At 53.2% G+C, this 9,205-nt stretch overlaps 1 protein-coding gene across 1 annotated transcript; it reads left to right on the top strand.

The window, feature by feature from the left end:
• On the top strand, positions 1-8,693 carry CD93 (CD93 molecule). Its single transcript, XM_064415474.1, has 2 exons — positions 1-4,803; positions 4,931-8,693. Exon 2 carries the CDS (start codon positions 5,121-5,123, stop codon positions 6,846-6,848), a length of 1,728 nt encoding a protein of 575 aa, XP_064271544.1. The 5' UTR covers positions 1-4,803; positions 4,931-5,120; the 3' UTR covers positions 6,849-8,693.
• The last annotated feature ends 512 nt before the right edge of the window (positions 8,694-9,205 follow it).

The raw sequence follows: 9,205 nt of genomic DNA, 5'->3' as shown, positions 1-9,205 counted from the left end.
GTCTTGTTTGCTTGTTTGTTTACTTTTAGAAATTTATTCCTTAATCATTCCACCTGGAAAACCAGTCCTGCCACCAAAAGGGATGAGCTAAAAGGGGGAATGCCCAGCAGAAAATCCCAATTTATGCCAAAAAAAAAAAAAAAAAGTTCCCAAATATCCTAAAGATGTTCCCTCTTGCCTCCAGCTTCCCACAAGGAACAGACACACAAATCCCAGAAAAAAACACATAGGAATTCCCCATCCTTAGTGAATTCTCCACTTTTTTATATTTTGGGGCAGAAATTTTCCCAATTTTCCTTTCCTTAGGCAATCCCTGTTTGGGGAGGTGAGTTGGAATTCCCTCAGGACAGAAGGAGCTGCCAAATTCCCTGATGGCTCATCCTGGGTAACCAAGAAATTTGGGAATAAGAGGGAATTTTGCAGAGCTGCAGCATTTCCCCCCTCTGGCTGGTCTGAGCTCCAAATGCAGCGCAGCCCCTCCGGATGGGTTGGATTGTTTGGAGAAATCCCGGAGTTTATTTGTGTGTGTGCTCTCCAGGTGTCCTGGTGGCATTCCAACATTAATATCCCCAAGTCTCCCGCTGGAATGAAAGCAGGGAATTTGGGCTGGGATTTAATCTCTGTCCTCTCCTTCACCTTCCCCCCTTCTATTCCAGAGCTGCCCCAGAAATATTCCTTGGAGAATATCCTGGTGGGAGGAGGGATCCATCCCCGTGGAAGCCTCTGATTGAATTCCTGTTTTTTCCATCTGGAGGAGAGGTTGTTCCCGCCCCACATTCCCACCCTGGACCACCCAGGACAATCCAGTCAGCAATTCCAGGGCTCTGAACACATGGAAAATTCAAGAATAATAAAAAATCCCTCCGATAACAAAGGAAGAGGGAAAACATCCCTTGGAGTGAGGGTTTTCCCCAGGGATTGTCCTGTTCCCACTGGGATCTGAGGAGCTTTTCCTTCTTGGATGGAAGGCTTCCAGAGGCATGATTCCCACTTTTCCAGCTGCTATCCAGCCTAATATTCCAGCTGTGCTCCACTCCTTCCATTTCCAGGAGGAAAGGTTTTGGGAAGAGTGCTCCACTTCTCTCCCAAAGAAATTTCCAAGCATGGATCTGCTGGGGGTCAGTGGGATTTCTCCTCCCTGGAACTGGGGTGTCTGCTTCCAAATGGAAATGGAAATGGAATTTAAACACAAAGTGGGCTTGAAAAATGGGACAAAACTCAGGGACAGTGTCCTGACTTGGCATCCAGCAAATTCCTTGGAGCTGCTCAAAGCACCTGGAGCAGCTCCCTCCCAGCTGGCAGAGACCCCATGGAGCTCCTGGAATTTTGTCTTGGATTTTATCTGCAGAGATACAGAATTCCTGGATTTGCCCCAGATTGTTTTGAACATCCCCCCTCCTCCAGCTTTAGCCTGGAAGCTGCTCCAATATTGGAAAAACGTGGACAGGATAAAGGGAGGGAAGGATCAATGCCAGCATGGAATCTGGACTCCAAGGAACAAAATCCCTGCTTCCATGAAAAGGAGGGAGATGCCTGGAACGAACAGGATATTTGGGATGGGAACTGCTCCTTCCTTTCTTCATTTCCATCTAGGTGGGCATTCAGCCACTCCATGAGAAAAATCATGGAATGCTTTCAGTTGGAAGGGATCTTAGCTCCTCTTCTCATTCCATGGGCAGGGACACCTCCCACTATCCCAGGGTGCTTCCAGCTGGCCTTGGACACTTCCAGGGATGGAGCAGCCACAGCTCCTCTGGGAATCTGTGCCAGGGCCTCCCCACCCTCCCAGGGCAGGATTTATTCCCAATATTCCGTCTAAACCTGCTCCCTGCCAGCAGGAAGCCATTCCCTTCTTCTGTCACTGCATCCCTTGGGAATAATCTCTCCCAGTTTCCCTCCTCGGCTCCTTCAGGTCCTGGGATGCCTCAGTTGGATTATCCTGAAGCTCCTCTTTGCCAGGCTGAGCAATTCCAATTCTCCCAGTTTTTCCTCCTGGCAGAGCTGCTCCATCCCTCTGACTATCCCAGTGCCTCCTCTGGATTTGCTCCAACACCTCCACGTCCGTCCTGTGCTGGGAGCCGGACCTGGATGCAGAATCCCAGGTGGGACTTCCCCGGAGCAGAGGAGAAGGGATGTGAAAACCTAAACAAAGCAATTCCTTTTCTTGGCGCTTGGAATTCTGTTCCCATTAAACCCCTTCTAATCCCTGCTCCTCTACATTGCCCAAATTCCCAAAATTTCATGTAACAGGAGCTCCCCTATTCCAGCAGCCTTCCCAGAGCTTCCCAACCCCGGCTCCGTGTCCTTGTGATGTCTCCAGAGGGAGCCGAGTTCCTCCAATTCTTTTCCCCCCCACAGGTGTCCCCCCCTCCGGCTCCATTGTCCCTCTTCCCAGTCCTGGGATTTGCCGCCGCTGACGTCACACATTCCACGCCCTTTTCCTTCTTTAACCTCTGAGTGACATTTTGAAACCAATTCCTTCATTTTCAGCAGTTCCCTTTTTTTTAATAGGTTTTAATTAGTCGCATTGGATATTCCATTTGGTGGGAATTCTGCTCTCCAGGAGATCGTTGGGATTGGATTCCTATGGAAAATGGAGGATTATGGATGTGTTCAGCCAAAGGGGGTTGGGAGAGAAAATCCTCCTAAAGTTTGGAACCAGGACTTGGACTTTCAATGGGAACATCCAAGAACATTTAAGGAGTGTGGAATATTCAATAAAAATCAAAGCAGCACCAAAAATTCCCCAAAACATTCCCACATAAGCTTGGAACATGGAGATCTTCCTAAACGTGATGGGAGGGAGCTTTCCTATCCATGAAACTCTTGGAAAGAGGGATAAATGGGGTTTTAGAGGTTTTTTTTTTGTTTGTTTGTTTTAAGCCACTGGAAAAGGTTTTTAGCTTTATTTCTGCAAACATTCCATGAATTTTCCATGGTTTTGAACAGTAAGTTTTTCCCTGGGACAGGGTTCCTTATTGGACACCCTACACATCCTGAGAAAGAACATTCCCATCAATTCCTTGATTATTCTGGAATGACTTTTAATATTAAAATGATATTTAAATATTTTGGGCTTTCCCCCAGTTTGGGAATATCCAGAAGAGCTTTAATTAAAAATTCCCAGATTTTGTCCAGGAAAACTTGGTTGGATAAAAAAAGCCAGGTTGGGTTGTGGAAAGAAGTTGTGGGTTGGAAAATTGCGGGATCAGCCAGGCAGACAAACCGTGATCCGTGTTTTTCCAACAGCGGAGCCGTGTCCTGGGCTGGCAGCAGGGAACTGCTTCTGTGCTGAGCTCTCTTATTCCAAGTCCAAAAATACTCCCCCCTTTCCTGGAATTCTAGATAAATCCAATTAGAAACAGCATCCACGTGGGGTTTCTCCATCGCAGTTTTTTGGGAAGTTGTTTTCCCACAATGCTCCGGGTTGGGAGCGTTGGCTGTGGCTCCCTGAACGTTCACTCGGATGGGAAATTCCAGAAGATATCCCAGCAGTCAGGGCTTTCCCAGGAATGCTGTGCATGAGCCGGTCTGGGAATAATCCACAGTTTTAATTGGGATTTTTGGCAGCTTTTTTTATTTAGGAGGGAAGTGAAGGAGCAGATTTCTGGTTCTAATTTCGCTGTTGGATCATGGCCATTCCCTCAGGAATTCCAAACCCACCTAACCTGAGAAATCCTGGAATGGGCAGTGGATCCATGGCTGTGCCAAGCAGGAAAAGACTCCCCAGGCTCCCAGGGTTAAATCCTGAATCTGCTGCTGCCAGAATGACGCTTCAGGAGAAATCCTGGGAATGCAGGGAGGGAACTGGGATCAGCCCAGTTGTTGCCATGGAGCATCTCGGCATCAAGGTCTGGAACAGCCCATTCCAGTGGAATTGTCCCTGCTCTGCTCAAGGATGGGCTTTTCCAGCCCAAACCTGGAATTCCGTGAGGAATCCTCATCCATGGAATGCCAGGACTGTGCTGCTCGGGATGGCACCGGAGCCCGGCTGAGCTTGGCTCCATCCCGGTATTCCCAGGACCTTCCCACGACCCAGCTCCTATTTCAGGGCTCTTCCATCTATTTAAAGAAAGGGAGAAATGTGCTGGAATATTTGCGCGTGCGCGGGAGAGGCCACACCAAATATTCCCTCTTTTTTAGAGGCTGATATCCACGGATCCCACGGCTATTTGGCTGGGATGTTTTCCTTCCCCTTTTAGCAACACGTGCCTGAAAAATCTCGGCCCCTATTAGGGCTTGGAAAACTCAGCTGCCGCCGGAGGGAATAAATCAAATTCTTGGAGGGAGGGAGAAAAAAAAAAAAAAAAAAGCAGGAACACCACAAAAATAAAAGCATAAAAGCAGGAACGCAGCGCGTTTTACCCAAAACTTTGGGATGGGAGCGAGGAGCCGTCGGGAAAGGTGCCATAAATACACATTATACTGCTGGCTTTTCGCAAATGTGAGGATGAGTGCTGTATGTGCAATGTCAAAATAACTTTGCTTTTATTTCTGCTACTAGCAAAAACCTGGACACGGCCGTAGGGGTGGCTGATGGGGTTGTGAGGGATTGTTGTCTGTCTGGTCGGGATGACATCCAGGGAATGCATGATGCGGACCCTGCTGCTGATACACCAACTCTCAGCACCTGCCATCTGATGGAAGCGGGGCCGAGGCCCAAAGTGGGAGTGATAAAGAGGAACCGAAAGCACCAGGGACACGCCCGCTCTGAAAGTTTACTCCGAGAGTAAAACAGTTCCCGGGATATGGAAACTGCTGTGTGGATATCCATAAGGGTCCGTGAAGATGCAAAGGACTGAGGTAATGGAAAAGATGTTTAAGGGGTATCCCAGAGGTGAGGGGCTGCTCTTGGCTGAGTGCCAGGATGCACCCGGCCGTAATCTTTGCTTCACTTTGCCTCCTGTTGCCCTTTTTTAATTTTTCACAGGAGAGCGAACGTGTTTTTCACAAAGGGAAGCCGGGAAGCGCAACGAGGTGCACGCTACAGGAAGCCGCGGCCTCCGGTGATAAATAGGAAAGCCGGGAGCACAGGATGTGTTTCGGGAGAGCTCGGCGGGACAGCGGGATGTGACCGCCGGCCGTGACTCCGCTGGTCACTTGTCCGTTTGTCCGGCGGGATGGCCGCGCTCCGGCCGCTCCTGCTGCTGCTGCTGCTGGCCTGGCGCTGCCGAGGGGACGACGTGGAGGTGCTGTGCGCCGACAGCGCCTGCTACACCCTGCACCGGGATGAGAGCAACTGGAAAAGCGCCCAGGAGCGCTGCGAGGACAACGGGGGCAACCTGGCTCCGGTGGGCAGCGCCGGCGAGGCCGCCCGGCTGCGGGAGCTGCTGGCCAGCGCCGCCTGGCCCGGCCCGGCCTGGCTCGGCCTCACCCTGCCCAGGGGGCACTGCGTGCGGCCGCAGGAGCCGCTGCGAGGCTTCTCCTGGGTGGCCGGAGGCGAGCCGGGCAACTTCTCGGAGTGGGCATCCGAGCCGGCGGTCACCTGCGTGAGCGCCCGCTGCGCGGCCCTGCGGCTGCCCGGCCCGCTCGGCCCCGGCGGCTGGGCCGACCGCGCCTGCCGGAGCTCGCTGCCGGCCTTCCTCTGCAAGTTCAGCTTCCAGGGAATGTGCGGGCTGCTGCCGCTGGCCGGCCGCGGCGCGGTCACCTACGCCACGCCGTTCGGGGTGCGCAGCGCCCGCCTGGCCGCCGCTCCCTTCGGCACGCTGGCCGAGGTGCGGTGCGACAGCGGCCGCGCCTCGGCCTTCGCCGTCTGCAAGGGGCCGCTGGACGGGGGCGGCTTCGCCTGGCACCCGCCGGGCCCCCTGTGCCCGGTGGACTGCGGCCAGCACAACGGGGGCTGCCAGCAGCGCTGCCTGGAGGCGCCCGGCGAGCCCCCGCGCTGCGCCTGCCACCCCGGCTACGTGCTGGCCGCCGACATGGCCTCCTGCCTGCCCGAGGATTTCTGCCATCCCAACCCCTGCCAGGGATCCTGCCGGGCGCTGCCCGGCGGCTTCGAGTGCGGCTGCGAGCCCGGCTACGCCCTGGCAGCCGACGGCCGCGGGTGCCGGGATGTGGATGAGTGCGAGTCGGGGCCGTGCCAGCACCAGTGCCACAACATTCCCGGCGGCTTCCAGTGCCTCTGCCGGCCCGGCTACCGCCCCGCGGGGCCCGCTGGCCACCACTGCCACGACGTGGATGAGTGCGCCCAGCCCCACGCCTGCCCGCAGCTCTGCATCAACATTCCCGGCTCCTTTCGCTGCGCCTGCCGGCCCGGCTTCCAGCGGCAGCCGGGGGGAGAGTCCTGCCTGGATGTGGATGAATGCCTGCGGGATCCGTGTCCCGGCGCCTGCCGCAACTTTCCCGGCGGCTACGAGTGCCTGTGCCCGCCTGGCTCCCTGCGGGACGCGGATGGACACGGCTGCAGCCCCGGAGAGGCGATCCCAAACAGTATCCCACAGAGCTCGAGCATCCCGCAGAGCTCCAGCAGCATCCCGCAGAGCTCCACCGTCATCCCACAGAGCCCCAGCAGCATCCCACAGAGCCCCAGCAGCATCCCACAGAGCTCCGGCATCCCACAGAGCTCCGGCATCCCAGGCACCACGCGCATCCCATGGACCACGAGCATCCCGCGTACTCTGGGAATGCCCACCGCAGGATTAGGGGCCGGCTCGGACGACGGCCCGCGGCTGCTGCTCTACTACATCGTGGGCAGCCTGGTGGCCATCCTGCTCCTGCTGGCGTTCGCCCTGGCGCTCGTGGCTTGCAGGAAAAGGGCGGCCAGGAGGGAGAAGCCCCCGGCCAAAAACGCGGCCGATAATTATTGCTGGGTGCCCGAGCAGCCCGAGAGCCGCGGGGAGCGCAGGTAGGAGAGGGTTAAAAATCCCGATAAAAGGGTGGGAGGGAATGCTTTGTGCCCAAAGTGAGCTCCTCTGGCTGTTCCAGTGGGATTTGCAGTCCTGCTGCTCCAAGGGTTAACCAGAGGGGAGAGGGGGTGGGGTGGATTTTGTCTCCTCAGCTCTGCTCCAAAAGGCAAATTGGGAATTATTGGATCGTGTTCCTAAAGGGAAACTGCTCACTTGGAATTCTCCTTGCTGCCCCTTGTGCACTGCCCCCTCTGGATTTGCCTCGTTCTCCTGGAAAAGGGTTTGAAGCTGGGATGGAAATGGGTTTGAAAATGGGATGGAAAAGGGTTTGAAGTTGGGATGGAAAAGGGTTTGAAGTTGGGATGTGCCTCAGCAGATCTCAAACAGGCCCCTGCAGGCACAGCCAGGGTGGGGTTAAGTGTTGCTTTTGGGGTTTTATTGAAAATCTGTCGCCTGAAACCAGGGAAAACTGCTCATCATGGAGCCAAGGAATGGCATAAAGGTAGGAAAAGCTGTGTTTGGAATAACCACCTCCTCATTTCCTGAGTATCCTGCCTAAATACACTTCTAAACAGAGAAAACAATGCTCTCCTTCCCATCAGCCACATGAGAGTCTGGGCTTTTCCTGTTGGATCATTTGTTTTGGGAAGGATCCTTCCCAGCTCCAGGCTGAGCATGTTTTCCCTCTTTCCCTGTGTAAGGAACATGCTGGAATTGGAATATTTGCTGATTATTCTGAGTAAAACTCGTAACTCCTGAAAAACTCTCCAGGCCAAGTTGCTCCCCAGGTACTTCCCAAAACTCCTTGAGCCTCTTCCAGCCTTTCCAGTGGGAATTCTCCCCAAAATCCTGAGGGGCACACCCAGCAGCACCTCCTCCATGGTTTATCCATGCTGTGAAGGGCTGGAAAAGATCAGCCACAGGATCTGAAGGGTCCAGCAGCTTCCTGAAGTTTCTGTTGGAGTTATTTTGTCCCTGGAGCTGAATTGCTCCGGGAATGGAACACAAAGGAGTTTGTGGTGGGCAGGGAGCTGCATCCTGTCATTCCGTGTGCTGAGGAAAACCCTTTCCTGCTTTTTTCTTGTCTTGGGGCTCCATTGTGAGCTGCAAACAGGAAAATGGAGCTGATAGGAACGTTTTCTGTGTGGTGCCTGTATTGGGAGAAAGGGAGGGAATGCAGCAGCAGGATTCTTGGAAATCCTCCCAAAAATTCCCAAATCCCAATCCAGCAGAGCATTGGAAATAGCTGGATCAATGGAGGAAATCCCGTGTAATTATGCTGGATTGGGATCTGAGGGAAGTGACAGCCTTGGGGTTTTTTATGGGATATAAGGCTATAAAAATGGAAAAGGAAGAGTGAGGGTAGAATAAGAACTGGGAAGAACCTGAGGTGTGCTGTTTATAAAAAATCAAAATCCTGATTTCTGTGTATTCCATTGGGGAATGATGGTGGATTTAGGGGAATTTGTGCCAAGGTTTAGGTTGGATCCTCCCTAATGGAATATTTCCTGCTGTAGCATCCTCCCTCCTGGTGCAATTCCACCTGGATCATGTCTCTCATTTTTCCTGCCACATCTTGATCCGTGGCCTCCTCAGGGAGTTGTCCAGGGGCTGGTGAATCCCACAAGTTGGAGCAGGATAATTTGGTGCTCTGTCTTCCAGAGGAGATGGGATGTTCATCCTGCTCCTTGGAGATTTTTGTCGTGGATGAGTGTTTTACTTTCTCAGAATGAAACTCTTGGATTTACAGGATAAAGTTATCCCAACACCTTTTTCCGATGAAATTCCATGAAAACCTGAACAAAAATGTGTTTGCAGTGGGTTTTAATAAAAATATTCCTAAAAATCCATGGTCTGGTGCTCCTAATCTTTGTGTTCCCCACGGCGGGTGGGTGGTGATCCCAAATCCTTTCCTAAGGCTTATTCCATGATCTCAGCCTTTCCCAGGATTTGTGGTCCTGGGCAGGTGCCATTCCCTTCACCCCTGCTGAGGCCATGGGGTGGGAGCATTGGGATGGGCTCCGTTGGATCCCAATACCACAAGGAAGGTCCTAAATTCATGAGAAAGGTCCCAAATTCATGAGAAAGGTCCCAAAGCCACAAGAAAAGCCCTAAATCCATTAACAGGGTCCCAAACCCACAAGCAAGGCCCTAAACCCAGGAGGAAGTGCCCAAATCCATGAGCAAGATCCTAATCCCATGACCAAGTTCCTAAAACCACGAGGAAAGCCCATGAGGAAGGAGCTCAACCCACGGGCAAGGTCCTGAGACCATGACCAAGTTCCTAAAACTGTGAGCAAGGCCCCAGTCCCATGACCAGGTTCTCAATCCCACAGCCAAGATCCTGATTCCATGGCCAA

This window comes from Passer domesticus, chromosome 3, assembly GCF_036417665.1.
Source record: "Passer domesticus isolate bPasDom1 chromosome 3, bPasDom1.hap1, whole genome shotgun sequence".
NCBI classification, from domain to species: domain Eukaryota; kingdom Metazoa; phylum Chordata; class Aves; order Passeriformes; family Passeridae; genus Passer; species Passer domesticus.
The sequence above is the reverse complement of the archived record's forward strand: the minus strand, read 5'-3'. Positions and strand labels throughout refer to the sequence as shown.

What these genes read in the sequence shown, in the direction of transcription:
- CD93 (XM_064415474.1), top strand. Translation starts at nt 5,121, where the DNA reads ATGGCCGCGCTCCGGCCGCTCCTGCTGCTGCTGCTGCTGGCCTGGCGC.